The sequence below is a fragment of the Crinia signifera genome, chromosome 4, assembly GCF_055691185.1.
Source record: "Crinia signifera chromosome 4, ASM5569118v1, whole genome shotgun sequence".
Classification (NCBI taxonomy): Eukaryota; Metazoa; Chordata; class Amphibia; order Anura; family Myobatrachidae; genus Crinia; species Crinia signifera.
This window is the reverse complement of record NC_139220.1, coordinates 33,616,246-33,638,006: the sequence shown is the minus strand read 5'-3', so window position 1 is coordinate 33,638,006 and position 21,761 is coordinate 33,616,246. Positions and strand designations below refer to the sequence as shown.

Below are 21,761 nucleotides of genomic sequence, written 5' to 3'. Positions count from 1 at the left end.
ACTTTTTGTATGTATTACTTTGTAAATTACATTTAAATATATATCTTGAAGTGTATATAGATAATAATTTTCTATTGATACAATATTTAAATCAAATATATGTTCTGAACAATCAATTATATATTTCAAATGTACTTCCTACATTTATCCTCATGGTGGTGGTCTTGCCTAACATACCAGAGAAGCTGCAATGTAAAATGTGAGGAACTTGTGATTTTTATAAGACTCAGACACTGCAGATCATCAACAAGAAGACAGGATATTTTTCACCCTTCTCTTGCATTGAGGCTATTAAGCATTATTTTCATCTTTATTTGGAAGCTAAAGAAACAGTTACAGAAACTCAGCACATCATTATATGGAGGACATGGCTTGGCAAGTAATATTTATCTACTATTGTTTCAATATTGTGGCTGCTTCTAATCAGTTTCACTACTCTATTCTAGAGGAGATGAAGCTGAATTCTGTTATAGGGAACATTGCAGAAGATTTGGGATTGAACAGTAATGAAGTTACAATGAGAAAATTAAGGATGGTTTCCCATAACAGGAATTATTTCAACATCAGTTTAAAAAATGGTAATTTATATGTCAGTGACAGGATAGACAGGGAAGAGATATGTGGATCAGAGCAGAGCTGCTTTCTGGATCTTGAGATTTTGGCTCAAAATCCTGTGAATGTTTATTCATTTAAAATTGAAATTCAGGATATAAATGATAACGCACCAACTTTTTCCAGGGATACTTTCAATATAAGAATAAGTGAATTGGCTTTGCCAGGCACACGATTTGGTCTGGCAAATGCACAAGATCCAGATTTAAATTCTAATTCTTTACAATCTTATGCTGTTAGTCCCAACTCACATTTCACATTGGTAGATAAATCTGAATCCAGAAAGGAATATCCAGAACTACTTTTAATGCAGCCTCTGGATCGTGAAAAAAAACAAAAGTATGAAATTATTTTAACTGCTTTTGATGGAGGTAAACCCGTGAAGACTGGAACTGCCACAATTAATATTTTGGTTCAGGATATTAATGATAATTACCCAGTATTCAATCAAAAAAGCTATCAAGTCAACTTAAATGAGAATTTACCAATTGGTTTTGTAGTTCTTCATTTAAATGCCAGTGATAAAGATGAAGGTTCCAATGCAGAGATTACATATTCATTTAGTCACATTCCAGAAACTGCTCGTCAAGTGTTTACTATGGACCCAGAAACTGGCATCATTAAAACTATAGGAGAACTGGACTTTGAAGTAACACAAAGCTATGAGATGACTGTGGAAGCAGCCGATGGTGGTGGCTTAGTGGTGCAGTGTACTGTATTGATACAGATTATTGATGTAAATGACAATGCTCCTGAGATAATGCTTGCATCACTATCTACACCAATTCCAGAGGATTCTGCACCCGGTACACTTGTGGCATTAATTAATGTCAAGGATTTGGATTCTGGAAAATATGGGGATGTGAGTTGTCAAATAACAGATATACCCAATCTTAAATTAAAACCATCCTCGAAAAATTATTACAAGCTAGAAACTGCTACTCCTCTGGACAGAGAAACCAATTCTACTTATAACATAACTATTATAGCTGAAGATGAAGGATCTCCTCCACTAGTAACTAAGAAAATTATATATATAACCATATCAGATGTTAATGATAATCCACCGGTCTTTGATAAACCAATGTATATAGCCTACATTCCGGAGCACACTCCAGCAGGAACTTCAGTGCATAGTATCCATGCATCAGATCCAGATGACAAAGAAAATGCTCAGATAGTATATTCTATTATTAATACAAACATTGATAGCATTCCAGTGTCATCGTTCATCTCCATAAACTCAATGACCGGAGTTATTTATGCTCAGAGATCATTTGACTATGAACAGCTGCGAGAATTTCAATTCCAAGTTATGGCTAAAGACAGCGGATCTCCTCCTCTAAGCAGCAATGTCACAGTGAGGATATGTATCATTGATAAGAACGATAATGCTCCTAAGATTCTCTACCCATCCCCAGACACTGAGGGATCAGCATTATTTGAGTTTGTTCCTCACTCTGCTGAGAAAGATTATCTAGTGACCAAAGTGATTGCAGTGGATGCTGACTCTGGACACAATGCCTGGCTCTCCTATCACTTTCTACAAGTTCCTGATCCTTCTTTATTCACCATTGGCCAACACACTGGTGAAATCAGGATAGGACGAGATCTTCCAGACACAGAATCTTTGAGACAAAAGATTGTGGTTCTGGTGAAGGATAATGGAGTACCCTCTCTGTCAGCTACAGTTACTTTGAACTTGGTTGTGGCTGAAAATTTTCACCAACTTCAACCAGAGATTAAGCGCCAACCTCGTAATTCAGAGACTCCATCTAATGTAACATTTTATCTAGTAATAGCCATAGCTCTCATCTCTATTTTGTTTATTGTGGCAGTGTTGGCTACAATCATTTTTAAGTGCCACAAATCAAATATGCCAACATCTTTTGAGGCTCTGAGCAGAAACGTATATCCTCAGTTCACATTGGGATGTCCTTCAGAGATCAGTGATGGGAGCTTACCTTATCCATTCTCCTATGATGTGTGTGTGACCCTCGACTCAAAGCAGAATGAAATCGCCTATTTGAAACCGGTGCAGAATGTCCCCACAGACAACCTCATTGACACAGATGATTCTGCTGTTGGAACTGTAGCTACAGATGCCAATTTGTCTTCCAGCATTGTACAGGTATGACATAGTAAAGCCAAACAAATTATCATTATTATTGTATTGCTTCAATGAAATGTAATTGAATCATTATGTTTAATTAATATAATGAATAGCAATAATGTCAGTGAAAATGTTATTATATTATATACAGTAGCAATATAAATAACTGTTTAACGTGTCTATTAACATAATAATATTATTATGACATTTGGATAAATGAAATCTTTAGTGTTAACAGCATCATTGTGTTCAGTGACGTAACTATGGTGTGGCAGACCCCACGGCAGCTTGGAGGAGCCGCGCCGGCAGGGTCTGCGGGGCACCCAGCACAATGAAAACAGTCTCAGCTGCTGCTGCACCAAGAAGCCCCAGGCCTGTGGTGGGCGACATGCTCTGCGGCACCGGCTGTGCTCCCACAGTACAGTCACACACAGAGTCGGAATCCCCCAGGGCTGCTGGCTCGTGAGCCCAATCAGAGCTTGCATCTCGGCAGCCGCTGTGATTGGCTTCTGGGCTGCAAGCTCTGATTGGCTAACAAATCGGTGCTGCATTTAAAATCACCGGGAACTGCAGCTGCCGGAGACATTCTCAGCAGGCACTTGGGGGGCCCCTGTCATTCACAAAGGCTGCTGGCTGTCAGTCATTTAGCCTGCCAGTCAACCAGCAGCTCCGGGGAAGAGACCCGCAGCGGATATTTGAGAGCCATAGCAGGGCAGCATCACCACGCTACCAAGACTAAAGCATTGCATTGCTATTAGCCAGGAGAGATGACTCCTGCAGCCACAGCACTGCTGCTAGGTGGGCAGTGAAAATTAAAGGGATTGGCCAGAAAAGCCGGCCTGCTACAGTACCAGAGCAGAGATAAAACAGATAACTAGGGTAGGGCTGGACTTGCTTTGTGGTATGAGGCAGGGTGAGGGGCTTGGGTATAAGTGTATGAGGGAGGGTGAAGGGCTGGGGTATAGGTGTGTGAGGGTGCAAGGCTAGGGTGTGGGCATGTGAGGCTGGGTGCAAGGAAGGGGTATGGGTGTATGAAGGAGGGTGCTGGGTGCACCGCATGTAACCCCTGACAACAAGCATGTAACTGCATGTAACCCCTGGCAATGAGAAAGTAGGGAAGATTATGTATATGTTAATTCTTTTTTTTATGGGGGGGGGGGCATCAGAGACTTTTTTGGCTTGGGAGAGCAAGATTTCAAGTTACGCCACTGATTGTGTTCTACAAATGAAGAAATATTCAGTGCTCTTTTCTGTTTTATGAGATATACTTTTACATTTATTTATTTTTTACTAGTGGCTGCTATAATCTATATATCAAAAGGACCAGACCGTAATTCTAATTTTATAAATCTGTACTATTATTATAAGAACATTGTACCTGTCAGTTGGTTTTAAGTTTACGACTGAACTGTTTTTCGTGAAAACTTAAAAATATTGTAGTATATACTTCTAAAAAAAAAACCTGCACATTTCATCTACTGTAGATCCATCAAAAGCTGTGCAATAACAAAAACAAAATGTATTGTCATCAATGAAAGAGAGACTGATGTGACACCATTGTGCATTACTCGTAAGGGATAGGGGGCAAATGCTTTGTTCCAAGTTTACTTGATTAAGATAGGCTACATAATAGACTGTTCATAGGGCACACAGTAACCTTGGTGTGATTGGCGGGTGAGGGTGCTGCTGCCACCAGTCTCTATAGCACAGCTGGTTATGTGGGCTACTCATATGACAGGGTCCCAATGCACAGCAATATAACTATAAAACCTGAAACAAAAAAATGTTTGCAGGTGCGTGTAAGTGAAGTCATCGGCAAATGCTTGTACTAATTGAAAATGGCAGTTGTGAGCTCAACTACCCACTGTAATCTCTGTACCATTCCCTAAATGACACCATTAATATCTTTTATTTTTAGATTTTTACAATGGTTCGACAGCACCTAACAAAGTACATAAACAAATGATCCAACAAGAAATCACTTACAGTAGAAGAAAATCCAAGAGAAGAACATTGCGGCATTAACACTCAAATAAGCAGTAGGATGGAGCACCAATGGTTAGGAGTCATTGTATGCAGAGTGGATTAGATAATAGTATAAGTAAAAGAAAGGAAAAGCACATAAGGGTTAGCGATCCATGCTCATGAGAGCTTAAATTCTAAAGGTGTTGGCAGAGAGATAGGGGTGACACACACAGGGGAAAAAGTGAGCGTAAAACAAAAGGTTATGATGAGAGCTGGTTGGGTTTGATGAAGAAGTGGGAACCCTTCTTGAGAACCCAGATGACGTTTATATAGAGGGGAAGAGTCTGGTAGGGAGAGTGAAACAAAGAGGTAGGGAGCAACACAAGCAAAATCTTTGAAGGGAGATTGGGAGATAGTAATCAGTTGCCATTCATTTGCATATCGAAGACTTATGGGAGTGCGAAGGAGATTAGGTCAGACCTTAAAGTGGGAGAGAAACTCATAACAACTTTGTAAGTGTATGCACTAGCAAATGTCCCCATGGCTGATGATATTGGCAGCTGCAGGGATTTTACCATGTGTTCAATTATGGGCAAATTATTTCTCTTTATGGCAGCCTGATCTTATACAAAACTGTTCTCTACCCCACAGTTGGGAAAAGAGTGCAAGATGCAGTGCCACTGATGCCATTTAAACACTGCGGCAAATGCGATTCACACTGTTCCTATATGTCTAATTTCTGTTTATAGATATTCTTACAGTTTTTCTGTGTTTTTGACTTTGAATAACTCATTTATTGTATCATCTTATGTAATTCATTGAGACTAGAACACACAGTACTATATCAATGGTGTTGTTATTGTTTAGGGTTGTGTTTTACATACAGTACACTGAACCATTGCAAGCAGTCAGTAAAATTATAAACTAATCAGAAAAATCTGTTGTTATAGCCGGTAACTCCATATCTACTTCTAGTTGTTTTAGTTTCTACATGTCACTTTCCTGATAAAAACTGATCCAATACTTGTGTTGCATGGCCCAACAACTGTATATTTTTATTATTACCTAATTAATGCAACACTGTACAAAAAGTGCAATCTGTTCTCCTGTAAAGTTGAGAGTTTCAGGCAAAGAATCAAAGACAGTACTCCCTAATATAATATACTGTTGTGTACTACGAGAGACTGTATGTATTTCATGTAGATTCTTGCTAATTTATTTTATACTTTGTGCTTAATAAAAAAAATGAAAACTTCGAAATATAGAATTGGCAAAAATTTAGGTGGAATAATCCCACTTGTTGTCACCTTTGTCCTGGAAGTTAGGAAATTTGGATTAGGGAGAGTAGGAGGCATGGGCTACCTGGATTTTCTATCGGGAGCGGAACTATTTAGAAACAATCTATACAGTACACCCATGTGGATGTGTAGCATGCTAATGTACATACAGTTATTCCAGTAATCTATGGGAAAATTATAGAAGGTAAGGATTAGGTACAATAGGAAATAAAAAATCTGCAAGTTAAAACTGCATAAGTGGGAAAGATGGCCAAGACCAAAAACTCTAATATTGCTAAACCAGTAAAAAAATGAATGGTATAATATATAATAAAAAAAAATAATTGCTGTTAATATATATGAACAACTATAGACATGGGGTGGCGGCCTGGCACTCTCCCAGATAGGGTTCACTGACCCCGGTGCCCTCAGTGATGGATTCAATAGGTGCGAAGAAACTGCGGCACTCAGGGGAACTTTTTCAATAAATAATTCAATAAGTAATTCTACTTTTCAAAATACAATTTTAAAATTGGGACTGTAATCTCAATTTGCCTCTACTTCAAGTCCTACATGACATCTGTTATGTATCTAGCCATTGATTGATTTTGTTCTTGGTCCACCAATTGAAGAAAATCAGTGCTTAATTGGACATTTCTTACTAATTTACATGGATTTCATTCTTCTTAGATCATTTGAATATATATAGTATGTTCCTACCTTCACTTTTTAAACATTCTTCCTCATCAGAGCACAGGGAGAACAATCTGCATCTACCTTACATCTTTATATACTACTTGTGCTATATTTACTAAAGATTGATTTTTGATTATTTTGTGAGGGGGAAGGAGGCAACTATACAAATTGTAGTTTTACTTATTAAGTAATGGGGTAAAGAAAAAAATCGACTTTACTCAACTAAAATACATTGATGGATTCACATTACAATGCTGAAAATCTGAAATTTACTAATGACCAGTTCCCACGTGAACACTGAAAATCTGAAAACACTTGAGAACCCAACCATAGGGTTCACAGTGACTGTAGAAATGATGGGCCTGATTCACAGATGGATACAGTGCTTCTGTGTTGGTCCCAACATCAAAGAAGCTGAGGCCATGAAGTTTGTATCAAAAGACCAGACCATGGGCCCGGCAGTCCCAGGAAATAAAGGTGACATACAGATGGAGGTCCTCTAAAGTTTGCTCAGCTCTCGACAGAACGTCCCCGCTGGCGAGAGCCAGGGGAGAGAGACTCCATCAGACTGAGACGTGCGTGCATCTTAGGCGCACGCGCATCCCAGTCTCTCGGCTGCTGGGTAGCGGGTCCCTGCCCATCTCCGCTTCAGGGAGATGGGCAGGGTTAGGGGGGGTCGGGGTGGTGATGGGGATCATCGATGGTCGTGGGGGAGGTGGCGGGGAGCTCCATCGCCACAGTGAGCACAAGCATCTTGGGTGTGCCCTCTGGCGGGAGCAGCCGGCTGGCGGGGGCTGGTGATGGAATCGCCAGCCCTGGCAAGAACCAGGCTGGCTCCATCTGTACATATGTTTTAAGGGACTCTGCCCAGCTCTGCCCACTCCCTGCCCCCAATAATAATAACCAGAACGGTTGTACACAAAAACAAAATGGGTCCTATGCATGTGCTCCACCCCTGGAAATGTTAACAAATCATCAGATTTGAGTACATTTCTGAATGAGACATATGACAGATTAAGGCTATGAAATGCTAGGCAGTTTCCTGTAGTATGCAAATCACTTCCTGTCTGTAGAGACCCAACGCAAATTAGATGAACCATGTTTTATTTAGGATTTTAAATATTTACAAACCTTAAACCTATAGTTTTTTTTAAATCATATACAGCAGGGGTTCCCAAATGTTTTTGAATCACGGCACCCTAGAGTATCAGAATTTTGTTCATGGCACCTTATAAAAATAATAAATTAAGAAAATGTTGTTTATACAGTAGGTCATCATTAGGGTTAGTTATGTGGTAAGGAACAGGATTCACTTCAGCTTGTCCACATATTATATTATGGGAAGCTACAAGCACTGGTTTTGCCTTCTATACTGACCAATATCAATTTGAAATACTCATGGACCACCAAGCCAAGGCACCCCAGCAAGTGTCCCAAAGCACCAAGGGTGCCAAGGCACAGTTTGGGTACCACTGATGTACAGTATTGTTTTGTCCAGGTGACATTGATCACATCTCTGACATCGCTGTGGTAGTTTTGTGTATTAATGTGCAATTCTATTTTTGAAACCCGGTTCCTTTGTTTTTAAAATGATAAGTCCATGGCACACTTATGATTCTTTAGCGATGTTTAAGGCATTTTTAAATGTTGGGAGGGTTGGTTTTATGTTATGGTCAGTTGGCATTTATTTCAGATTCAGAATAACGCTGAAATCTCAAAAAGTTGAACATTTTGGAGAATAAAAGATTTCTAGGCCTATCATTTGCAGAATGTCATGATAAGTGGTTGCCCACAGCACATTCACTGCAGGCAAACCCACATTATATACTTAAATATACAGTATATAATGCAGTATATAATGCAGTCCATTGATGTCCTTCCCAACAGCAAGCAATCACTTGCATTTTCTGTGATGACACCCCCCAAATGCCTGCAGGGTGTCGATCACCCTGCTAGTGAAGGCGAGCCTTTGCTCGGTGCCTTTGGCGGACAGCTCACGCTTGTGCACTGCATACCACGCACATGTACTGCTGTTCGATTATTGATTAGACTGCAAAGTTGCTGCCCTTTTGAATGAACCTGAATTGGGCCCAAAATGTTCTCTATGTAATTTTACACTAAAATAATCCTGTATTCCCTATACATAAAAATACATTATTTGATACACTAAAAATGTTATATTTGTTTCAGTGTCATAATCATCTCACAATACTGAAATGACAATTAAAAATATCTAATTAAAAATATCTTAATATGAGAAATACTGTACTGTATAAGGGTGGCTGAAAAACTAAGTTTGTAATTGCTGTTTATTGAACGTTTTACTAAATAATCTTATAAACTGATAAGACTAAACTACTTAAATGATTTACTTTAGTAAACATATGTATCTGCCATTAATGATATTGACAAACTACTTTAAATAATGTGTGATAGTTGTAAAATACAAACTATACTTGGGAATCAAATATATCTTATACATTTAAAAAAACAATCAACATAATGATTGCAACCACAGTATTTTTATAATAATTATTACTGGTATAAGTTTTGGTATAGTATAGTTTTGGTTACATGTGTACATTGTTGCTAAAATATATAAATAAGTAAATACCTACAAACATGAAAAGGCCGAAATGAATGCAAGGCAGTTATAGAATATACTGTAGCCCTCATATTATATTTCTGATGGCTGGTCATATTGGCCCTTATTCTGATCGGTGCGGCCCGATCAGAATATGCGGCCGCAACCGTGCAGGCGAATCCCCGCCTTCCATACGGATCGCCACCTGCCGTCCGTATGCGGATATGTGGCGATCCGCATGAAATTGGACGGGGATACGCCTCCTCCGTCTTGGGAGCAGCCCCTGCATTCGATGGTCGCCGAACATCGAATGCAGGGCCGCACGCTCCACCAGGTCCCGCAACACAAGACCACACGGACACTTGTCCGTGTGAAATCATGTATGGGGGCGGGCAGCTGACATCCGGCGATGTCAGATGCCCGCCCCGTACCCACGCGTCACGGCCTCATTACCATGCATACGCCCCGCGTTTGCATGGGAACGCCCATGAAACGCGGGGCGTATGCATAGGGTAATGAGGCTAAGTAGCCCCTCACGCCCCTCTACGCCCCCTGTGCGGCGTATAAAGAATCCGTGCGGCGAAATCGCCTGCACATGCGCAGAGTGACCTCTGCACATGCGCAGACGATCAACATCGGCGGTCCGTCCGCATGCGGGAATTTCCGCACCGATCAGAATAAGGGCCATTGTGCAACTGTTCTATATTCTTGTTTTTTATTTTATTTTTATTTTAATAAAAAGTTTAAAAGTGGAAAAGTGTATTTTGCACTTTTCTAAATTATCTGCTTATCTTTTGTCGTTATATTCATGCAAAAAAACTTTAAATACATTATTCACATTATAAAATGTCTTTTAAATACTTTACAGAGTAAAAAAGCACAAAACAAACTTTTTGTATTTGATACTTTGTAAATTGCATTTAAATATATTGTCATTTTTGAAGATAATTATTTTCTACTGATAACATATTTTAAATCAAATATAAGTTCAATTGTATATTTCAAATGTACTTCCTACATTTATCCTCATGGTGGTGCTCTTGTCTAACAAGACAGAGAAACTGGCTTAACAATGTGAGGAATTAGTGAATTTTGGAATACTCAGTCACTGCAGAACAACAAGCAGCCAGGTTATTTTTCACCCTTCTCTTGCACTGAGGATATCAAGCATCATATTCATCTTTATTTTAAACTAAGAAAACAGTTGCAGCAACCCAGCACATCATTATATGGAGGACATGGCTTGGCAAGTAATATTTTTCTGCTTTTGTTTCTATACTGTGGCTGCTTCTAATCAGTTTCACTACTCAATTCTAGAGGAGATGAAGCTGAATTCTGTTATAGGGAACATTGCAGAGGATTTGGGATTGAACAGTAATGAAGTGACAATGAGAAAATTAAGGATTGTTTCCCAGAACAGAAATTATTTTAACATCAGTTTAAAAAATGGTAATTTATATGTCAGTGACAGGATAGACAGGGAAGAGATATGTGGATCAGAGCAGAGCTGCTTTCTGGAGCTTGAGATTTTGGCTGAAAATCCTGTGAATGTTTATTCATTTAAAATTGAAATTCAGGATATTAATGATAACTCACCAAATTTTTCACAGAATTCTTTCAATATAGGAATAAGTGAATCTGCTTTGCCAGGAGCACGATTTGTTCTGGGAAATGCTCGAGATCCAGATGCAGGGACTAATTCTTTAAAGTCCTATGCTCTTAGTCCCAATTCACATTTCACATTGATAGATAAATCTGAATCCAGAAAGCAATATCCAGAACTACTTTTAGTGCAGCCACTGGATCGGGAAAAACAAAAAAAGTATGAAATAATTTTAACTGCTTTTGACGGAGGCCAGCCTGTGAAAACTGGAACTGCCATAATTAATATTCTGGTTCAGGATGTTAATGATAATTACCCAGTATTCAGTCAAAAAAGTTATCAAGTCAACCTAAATGAGAATGTACCAATTGGGTTTATAGTTCTACATCTAAATGCCAGTGATAAAGATGAAGGTTCCAATGGGGAGATTACATATTCATTTAGTCACATTCCTGAAAATGCTCGTAAAGTCTTCACGATGGACCGAGAAACTGGTATTATTAAAACTACAGGAGAACTGGACTTTGAGGCAACGCAAAGTTATGAAATGACTGTGTCGGCAGCAGATGGTGGTGGCTTAGTGGAGCAATGTAATTTGTTAATACAGATTGTGGATGTCAATGACAATACACCTGAGATAGTGCTTGCCTCACTATCTACACCAATCCCAGAAAACTCTGCACCCGGTACACTTGTGGCATTAATTAATGTTAAGGATTTGGATTCTGGAAAATATGGAGATGTGAGTTGTAAAATAATAGATGTGCTAGCGCTTAAATTAATACCATCCTCAAAAAATTACTATAAGCTAGAAACTGCTATTCCTCTGGACAGAGAAACCAATTCTACTTATAATATTACAGTTATAGCTGAAGATGAAGGATCTCCTCCAATGGTAACTAAGAAAATTATATATATAACCATTTCAGATGTTAATGATAATCCACCGGTCTTTGATAAACCAATGTATATATCCTACATTCCGGAGCACACCCCAGCAGGAACTTCAGTACATAGTGTCTATGCATCAGATCCAGATGACAAAGAAAATGCTCTGATAGTATATTCTATTGTAAATACAAATGTCGATAACATTCCAGTGTCATCGTTCATCTCCATAAACTCAATGACCGGAGTTATTTATGCTCAGAGATCATTTGACTATGAACAGCTGCGAGAATTTCAATTCCAGGTGATGGCTAAAGACAGCGGATCTCCTCCTCTAAGCAGCAATGTCACAGTGAGGATATGTATCATTGATAAGAATGATAATGCTCCTAAGATTCTCTACCCAACACCAGACAATGAGGGATCAGCATTATTTGAGTTCATCCCTCATTCTGCTGAGAAAGGTTATCTAGTGACCAAAGTGATTGCAGTGGACGCTGACTCTGGACACAATGCCTGGCTCTCCTATCACTTTCTACAAGTTCCTGATCCTTCTTTATTCACCATTGGCCAACACACTGGTGAAATCAGGATAGGACGAGACCTTCCAGACACAGAATCTTTGAGACAAAAGATTGTGGTCCTGGTGAAGGATAATGGTGTACCCTCTCTGTCAGCTACAGTCACTTTGAACTTGGTTGTGGCTGAAAACTTTCAACAACTTGAACCAGAGATAAGACGCCAACCTCGTAATTCAGAGACTCCATCTAATGTAACATTTTATCTAGTAATAGCCATAGCTCTCATCTCTATTTTGTTTATTGTGGCAGTGTTGGCTACAGTCATATTTAAATGTCACAAATCAAATACTCCAACATCTTTTGAGGCTCTGAGCAGAAATGTGTATCCACAGTTCACCCTGGGATGTCCCTCTGAGATCAGTGATGGGAGCTTACCTTATCCATTCTCCTATGATGTGTGTGTTACTCTCGACTCAAAGCAGAATGAAATTGCCTATCTGAAACCAGTGCAGAATGTCCCCACAGACAATCTCATTGATACAGATGATTCTGCGGTTGAAAGGGATTCTACAAATGTCAATTTGTCTGCCAGCAGCATTGTACAGGTAAAACCAAATTAATAACCATTCTGAATTTGTTCCTTAGATGAATTGTATTGTATCACTATCATGGAGGGGTCCAGATGAGGGGTGCAGCACAGTTCAAAATTCAAATAGGGGAGCTACACCCACTGCCACTAACTGACATTCCACACTGACTCACTGGCAGTTGGTGTGGCTTCCCTATTTGAATTTTGGTCTTTGGCTCTCCTATCACTCTGGAGCCACCACTGATGTATGCTTAATAAATATAATTACTAACAATCGTGAGAGTTAACATGAATAATATAAGCTTTTACTAACTGATATGTTATTTAAAATATTAAATTTACATGTATAGCTTTACTGTGTTCTAGAATTCTTTTTATTTTTTTAGTAAATTTAAAATACTCTTTAAACATATAACTGATGTAATCAATATGCAGAAAGAGTATCATACTGTAATTATATTTTTATACATACTAATTAAAAATGTGGAATGGGAGTTCTATTACCCAATGCCATCTCTATTCCAGGTCAAGTGACATCTCTAAGGTCCTGTAATTCTTTATGGTCCAGTAATGTATCTAGCCATAGACTAATTTTGTTTTTGATCCAACTAAACAGTGCCCAATTGGAAAATGGATGTTAATCAAAATATATTTCAATCGCAATTTTTTTAGAAATTACATGGATTTCAGCTTTGATACTGTAGCTCTCTTTTATTTACAGTATATTATCACCTTGTTTTTTCTTTTTAAACAATCCATTTCATCAGCGTACAGGAAGATCAATCTGCATTTTCCTTACATATTTATACATTATTTTAAATATAAATAAATTGCCCCATGCTAGGGGGTATATTTACTAAAGATCAATATTAAGGGGGTAGGAGTCACATTTGCAAATTGTAGCAAACTTTCCAATGAAACAAAATTGGGTAAAAGAAAAAAATTCAAACCTGAAAGAATTATTCGATTCCAACTTCTTCACTGAATATCTGAGATTTACTAATGATCAGTTTAAAAAAATCATCCTAAAATCAGCACAAAAAAAGGTTTGATAAACACATTGACATAATAATAGACCAATACTGTAAGTGACAGGCATTTATAACTTGTATAATACATTCTATTGTCTAAACTTTCATTATGAGTCCTATAACAAGTAGAGATGAGCAGTTTGCATAGTTGAAAATGAAATTTTGGATTTCACTTCAAATGAAATCCCAAATTGCTCGACCATGTCTTGGATCTAAATCTGAATCTTGAGTGTTTTGGATTGCAAGTTGTATGGAAATTCATTTTTTTGTTTGGCCTGATTCATACACAGATGCTTTGCAAACTTTTTTTGTAATTGAGCAATTACCAGTTAATCTGAGCATGCATATGCTTCACCCTGTGCATGCGCTACTCGCAGGTCTTTTCTTCATGCAGAGTCATTGACAGTCAGGCACCGCTTAGTAGGGATGTCCATTGATGTGTTCACTATGGATGGTTGTCATCAAAGGCAAAACTGCAAGTTGTCATTGATGTCCACAATTATAAAATTGGACACCATCAGTGGTCATCCCTGTTCCTTAAGTGAATGACCTAAGGGCAAATCAGAGCATAGGGGCAGGCTTACAGATGGAGTCGCCCTCGTTATTGCCGAGTGCTCACCAGACTTCACTAGCTGGCGGAGGGCTCGCGCGTCCCATTGTCGAGAATGGGGCGCACAAACATTTTGTGCATGCATGCCCCATTCTGGCGCACAGTGCAAGCTTGCGGGGGCTGGCGATCATCATGCTGGGAGCCGCTCTAAAAAGAGTGGCTCCATCTGTAGCTTATCTATGCTCCTGGCACCTTAACAAAACAAAACAATTATTTATTTATTTTGTGGCATTGATGGATGGGAATCATCTTGTTCTCTCCCACTGATGGCAAAACCATTCAACATTGGTCATAAAATATTGATGATTGTGACTCATGGGTAGTCGATAGCTATCCCTACTACTTAGGGTGCTGACTATGTAGTGGTGGTAAAAATGTTGGCATGTAGCAGCGGTTTTGGAGCAACATACACAAACTGCATGTCGCCACCATCTAAGTTCAGGCTGCCATGCTGCAAGCTGATCACTATCAAAGAACCTGTTTATATGCTGTGAATGTGTTCACAGCTGCTGTGACTTTTATGGCGCCAATGGGTGTCTCTGTACTCTACAGGGTGGCTGGGGTGTAACATCATTTTAAACATGCTCATCATGCAGAATCACAATTGCGTTCACCATAGCATTCATCAATGAACCAGTCCCAGTGTTATTATAAATGATGAACCTCATACAGGGGGAGATTCTCTAAGCTAAAAATGCGGTAAAAACCCCGTTATCGGGGTTTTTATCGCATTTTGGGATGCTGTAAGCATCCCCTGCCCCATAGAAGCCAATGGGCTTCTATCGCAACCCTCTGCCGCCCCGCGCCGACCCCCCGCCGCCCCGCATCGCCCCCTCACCTGTGTCTGGGCAGCACAGCGCAGTGCTGCCTGGACCTGTGACCTCCTCCCTGCACTGATCCTCTTCCGGGTGCAGGGAGGAGGAGAGCCCGGCGCAGCAGCAGCAGCGCCGGGTGTGGGAGGGAGGGGAGAGCCGCCGGGACTTGCTGGGACCCGGCGACTCTCACCGCAAAGGACAGCTCTTAACGCAAGAGCTGTCCTTTGCCTTAATTATCGCATATGTTACAGCATATGCGATAATTAAATATGCGATGGGCGACGAATGGGGGCGGAGATTCTTAGAGAATCTCCCCCTCAGAGATGGACACAATGCACATGGATGCTGTATCTTTGGATGCAGCAGCAATGTGAAAATATGATAATATCGCAGGAGGCATCAGAGGGAAAATGACACCTTCTGACTGCATCACAGATCTGATTGCTGCATCCTATGATCATCTTGTAGACAATCGGTCATCTGAGTAAGACTGAGGTTAGTTGGATTAGACTTTGCAGCTCTATAACAGAGGTCAGGAAGTTTTAATTGGAAGAGGCAAAGCCTTGCCTCAGCACTCCCAGAAAAAAAGGGTTGACATGTTCCTGTTTTAAGGGACACGAAAGCAGGCAAGGGAAATGTAGAAATCATTATTGGAATAAGTTATAGTATAGCATAGGCTTTTTAGATTGGAACAAGTTTAACATTGTTGTTACAATATATAAACAAAGAAAGTCTAGATTTTAGGATAGATCCAGTGTACAGTAAACACTTGCAAATGTATACAAGGCACTGTAGTACAGGTTTAGTATCCCTTAACCAAAACGCTCGGGACCAGAAGAATTTAGCAAAACGGATTATTCCGTATTTCAGAATATTTTTATATTTCAATGTTGTATCTTGCATTTATGTTGTATTTATGTTGTATATACACATCAAACACATGAAATACACACAAACATATTTTATTTATGCATAAAACAAGGTTTCAAAACATGGCAAAAAGTTTGCGTACAATTAAAACATGAAACAAAGTTTGTGCACAATCTCAGATACTGAATGTGAATGCCAAGCAATCATCTTATTGCACATATTTAGTGCCAGTTACATATCATGTCCACAGTAATGCTGTTACAGATGTTCCAAGTAGGTTTTAAGCAAAAAAAATATATATTTTATTTACTTTCTGGAATGTATGGTTTTCGGAATAATTTGAATAAGGGATATTTGGATACTCAACCTGTAATAACATGCAGCCCTAAAATGACATTGCTGGGCAAAGTATCCTGCAAATTATCTAGATTCTTGGTATTTTAGAAATCAAAGAAGTTCAAAGGTAGAAAAGTGAATTTTGTATTATTCAAAATTATCTGCTTATCTTTTGTGATTATAAACAGTACATGCAAAACACTTTGAATACATTATTTGCTTAAAATGTCCTTCAAATAGATTACAGAAGTAAGCTTAAAATCTTTTTGTAATTGATTCTTCATAAATGACATTTAAATTTGTGCCTTGTATTAGTTAAAGATAAATTTTTAGTACTGAAAAAATATTTTAAATCAAATATATATTCCAAACTATGAAATTTGTAAATTTCAAATATGCTTCCTACGTTTATCCTCATGGTGGTGCTCTTGCCTAACAAAGCAGAGAAGCTGCAATGTACAATGTGAGGAACTAGTGATTTTTGTAATAGTCAGACACTGCAGATCAACAAGAAGACAGGTTTTGATTCACCCTTCTCTTGCACTGAGGACATCAAACATTATTTTCATTGCTATTTGGATTCTAAAGAAACAGTAACAGCAACTCAGCACATCATTATATGGAGGACATGGCTTGGCAAGTAATATTTTTATGCTTTTGTTTCTATACTGTGGCTGCTTCTAATCAGTTTCACTACTCAATTCTAGAGGAGATGAAGCTGAATTCTGTAATAGGGAACATTGCAGAGGATTTGGGATTGAACAGTAATAAAGTGACAATGAGAAAATTAAGGATTGTTTCCCAGAACAGGAATTATTTCAACATCAGTTTAAAAAATGGCAATTTGTATGTCAGTGACAGGATAGACAGGGAAGAGATATGTGGATCAGAGCAGAGCTGCTTTCTGGATCTTCAAATTTTGGCTGAAAATCCTGTGACTGTTTATTCATTTAAAATTGAAATTCAGGATATAAATGATAACGCACCAACTTTTTCTAAGAATACTTTTAATATAAGAATAAGTGAATCGGCTTTGCCAGGAGCACGATTTGTTCTGGGAAATGCACGAGATCCAGATGTAGGAACTAATTCTATTCAGTCCTATAATCTCAGCCCTAATTCACAATTCACATTGGTAGATAAATCTGAGTCTGAATCAGAATATCCAGAACTACTTTTAGTGCAGCCTCTGGATCGGGAAAAACAACAAAATTATGACATCATCTTAACTGCTTTTGACGGAGGCAAACCTGTGAAAACTGGAACTGCAATAATTAAGATTGTGGTACAGGATGCTAATGATAATTATCCAGTATTCAGTCAAAAGAGCTATAAAGTCAACTTAAATGAGAATTTACCAATTGGTTTTATAGTTCTTCAATTAAATGCCAGTGATAAAGATGAGGGTTCCAATGCAGAGATTACTTATTCGTTTAGTCACATTCCTGAAAATGCTCGTCAAGTCTTTACTATGGACCCAGAAATTGGTGTCATTAAAACTATAGGAGAACTGGACTTTGAAGCAACTCAAAGTTATGAGATGACTGTGGAAGCAGCTGATGGTGGTGGCTTAGTGGGGAAATGTACTGTATTGATACAGATTGTGGATGTCAACGACAATGCTCCTGAAATAATTCTTGCATCACTATCTACACCAATTCCAGAGGATTCTGCACCCGGTACACTTGTGGCATTAATTAATGTTAAGGATTTGGATTCTGGAAAATATGGGGATGTGAGTTGTCGAGTAAAAGATACACAAGCGCTTAAATTAATACCATCCTCCAATAATTTCTACAAGCTAGAAACGGCTATTCCTCTAGACAGAGAAATTAATTCTACTTATAATATTACAGTTATAGCTGAAGATGAAGGATCTCCTCCAATGGTAACTAAGAAAATTATATATATAACCATTTCAGATGTGAATGATAATCCACCGGTCTTTGATAAACCAATGTATATATCCTACATTCCGGAGCACACCCCAGCAGGAACTTCAGTACATAGTGTACATGCATCAGATCCAGATGACAAAGAAAATGCTCAGATAGTATATTATATTGTAAATACAAACATTGATAGCATTCCAGTGTCATCATTCATCTCCATAAACTCAATGACTGGAATTATTTATGCTCAGAGATCATATGACTATGAACAGCTGCGGGAATTTCAGTTCCAGGTAATGGCTAAAGACAGCGGATCTCCTCCTCTAAGCAGCAATGTCACCGTGAGGATATGTATCATTGATAAGAACGATAATGCTCCTAAGATTCTCTACCCAACCCCAGACACTGAGGGATCAGCATTATTTGAGTTTATCCCTCACTCTGCTGAGAAAGGTTATCTAGTGACCAAAGTGATTGCAGTGGATGCTGACTCTGGACACAATGCCTGGCTCTCCTATCACTTTCTACAAGTTCCTGATCCTTCTTTATTCACCATTGGCCAACACACTGGTGAAATCAGGATAGGACGAGATCTTCCAGACACAGAATCTTTGAGACAAAAGATTGTGGTTCTGGTGAAGGATAATGGAGTACCCTCTCTGTCAGCTACAGTTACTTTGAACTTGGTTGTGGCTGAAAACTTTCAGCAACTTGAACCAGAGATTAGGCGCCAACCTCGTAATTCAGAGACTCCATCTAATGTAACATTTTATCTAGTAATAGCCATAGCTCTCATCTCTATTTTGTTTATTGTGGCAGTGTTGGCTACAGTCATATTTAAATGTCACAAATCCAATACTCGAACATCTTTTGAGGCTCTGAGCAGAAACGTGTATCCCCAGTTCACCCTGGGATGTCCCTCTGAGATCAGTGATGGGAGCTTACCTTATCCATTCTCCTACGATGTGTGTGTGACCCTCGATTCAAAGCAGAATGAAATTGCCTATCTGAAACCGGTGCAGAATGTCCCCACAGACAACCTCATTGACACAGATGATTCTGCTGCTGGAATTGATTCTACAAATGCCAATTTGTCTACCAGTAGCATTGTGCAGGTAAAACCAAATTAATAACCATTCTGATTTTGTAGCTTAGATGAAGTGCATTGCATCATTATCAGGGGATGGTCCAGATGAGGGGCTGCAGCACAGTTAAAAATTTAAATAGGGGATGCCCAGCAACAGCCACCAACTGTGTTCCAAACAAACTCACTGCCAGTGGATGTCGCTCCCCTATTTGAATTTTGGACTGTGCTGCATCCCCTCCTCTGGAGCTGCCACTGATCAGTATGCTTAGTAAATATAATTACTAACATTGTGTTAGTTAACATTAATAATATAATAATTTAAATAACTGATCTGTTATTAAAAAGTAGTTTTACATGACATGGGTAGTTGAAATCTTGAGCTTTATTGGCATTGTTGTGTTCTAGAATTTATTTTTAGTACATTTAAAAAACTCTTATAATGTGTAACTGATGTAATAAATATGCAGAAAGAGGATCATACAGTAATTATACATGTCCACGAGACGCTTGGACGCCCCATTCTGATGGAGCTCCCTGACGATCCCAGCCGCCTCGCCTTCGGTCCCCATTGGCCACTGCTGCACCCCACACCCCCCCAGCCCTGCCCGTCTCTATGAAGCTGAGAAAGACACTGACCCAACGTCCAGCCGCTGACTTACTAGGACAAGCGTGCTTGTGAGACGCTTTTCCATACTAGTCTAGCAGGGCCCCGGCACTCACCCGCTCCAGGGGGGGGGGATGAGTCGTACGCTAAGGGGATGGTATGTGTGATGCAGCTGCAGCATCGTGCTCCACGGGGTGGGGGTTGGAGATCCGGCGATGGCCGCAGCTCCAGCTGGGCTCTAGGCGGTCAGTGCGGCCACAGCCACTATGTGGGAGGGGGGTGTTGGAGGGAGATGCGGGCTCCAGGGGCGGTGTTAGACTCTCTCACCTGCTCCCAGGTGCTTTCCTTAGCACTGGCGGGAAACTCCCTGTTCCTGCTGCTGCTGCCGCTGCTTCTCCTTGCTCCTGCAGCTCATTACCACCCTCCAGTGGCCTAGTGGTGGCGCCAGCCCTGCAGTGGGGACATTCTGGGGAGCGCTAGCAGTGAATGAGAGGTGCTTTATCTGTACTAATTAAAAATGTGTTATATGAGTTATATTACCCACTGTCATCTCTATTCCAGATCCTAAGTAACATATTTTAAGATTCACTAATTCTTTATGGTCCAGTAATGTAGCCATTGACTGGTTTTGTTTTTGGTCCAACTAAACAGTGCCAAATTGGAAAATGGATGTTAATCAAAATACACGTCAACCCCAAATTCTTCAGAAATTAATGTATTTCATTTTGGATAGCTCTCTTTTATATATAGTATGGTTTCACCATTCCTTTTATTTTTAAACAATCCATTTCATGAGAGCAAATGGAGACCAATCTGCATCTACAGTACCTTACATAGTTATACACTATTTTACATATAAGTTAATAGTGCTACACTAGGGGTTATATTTACTGAAGATCAATTTTAAGGGTGAAGGAGTCAACTTTGCAAACTGTAGATTTAATAACCAACAAAACAAAATTGGGTAAAAAAACAAAACCTCAAACCTGAAAACATTAATGAATTCTCTTTAACACTGAAAATCTAAGATTTACTAATGATCAGTTTTAAAAATCATCCTTAAATCAGCCTAAAAAATATCAAAATCGAAATAGACCAATAACATTTATTTTTTACCTGTAGAACACATTCTATTGGCTTAACCTTAATTATGAGACCTATATAAAGAGATAATCAGTTTGGTTCTGCTGAAAACTAAACTTTGGATTCAAATGAAATCCCGGTTTGCATCACCAAGTTTGGATTTAGTATCTAAAACTGAATCTTGAGTGTTTTGGATTGCAAGTTCCTCTCCCATGATTGCACGTGCCATTTCACACTGGAAATGATTGTTTATCAATTAATGGGCCTGGTTAATTCACAGATTATATGCCAATATATTTGCAATTGAACAATTACCGGTTAAACTGAGCATATATATGCTTCACACTGTGCATGTGCTACTTGCAGTGCTATTCTTCATGCAGAGCGATTGACAGTCAGGCACCACTTAATAGGGATGGCCATTGGTGTGTTCACTATTGATGGTTGCCATGAATGGCAAAACTACATGTGGTCATTGATGGCCACCAACTTTGAAATTGGATAACATCAATGGTCATCCCTGTTCCTTAAGTGAATGAATCAGAGCATGGGGGCAGGCTTAGCTGAGCTATGCTCCGTGTCTTG

The 21,761-nt window shown here is 39.2% G+C and overlaps 1 protein-coding gene across 1 annotated transcript in view; it reads left to right on the top strand.

Moving 5' to 3' along the window:
- The window catches only part of LOC146072926 (protocadherin Fat 4-like), a 37,622-nt gene that overhangs the window by 3,740 nt on the left and 12,121 nt on the right, over positions 1–21,761 (top strand). Inside the window, exons 2-4 of the mRNA XM_083180099.1 lie at positions 447–2,743; positions 10,546–12,864; positions 17,199–19,517. Of these exons, the coding sequence (XP_083036225.1) occupies positions 447–2,743; positions 10,546–12,864; positions 17,199–19,517 (6,935 nt within the window). The remainder of the gene's footprint in view (positions 1–446; positions 2,744–10,545; positions 12,865–17,198; positions 19,518–21,761) is intronic.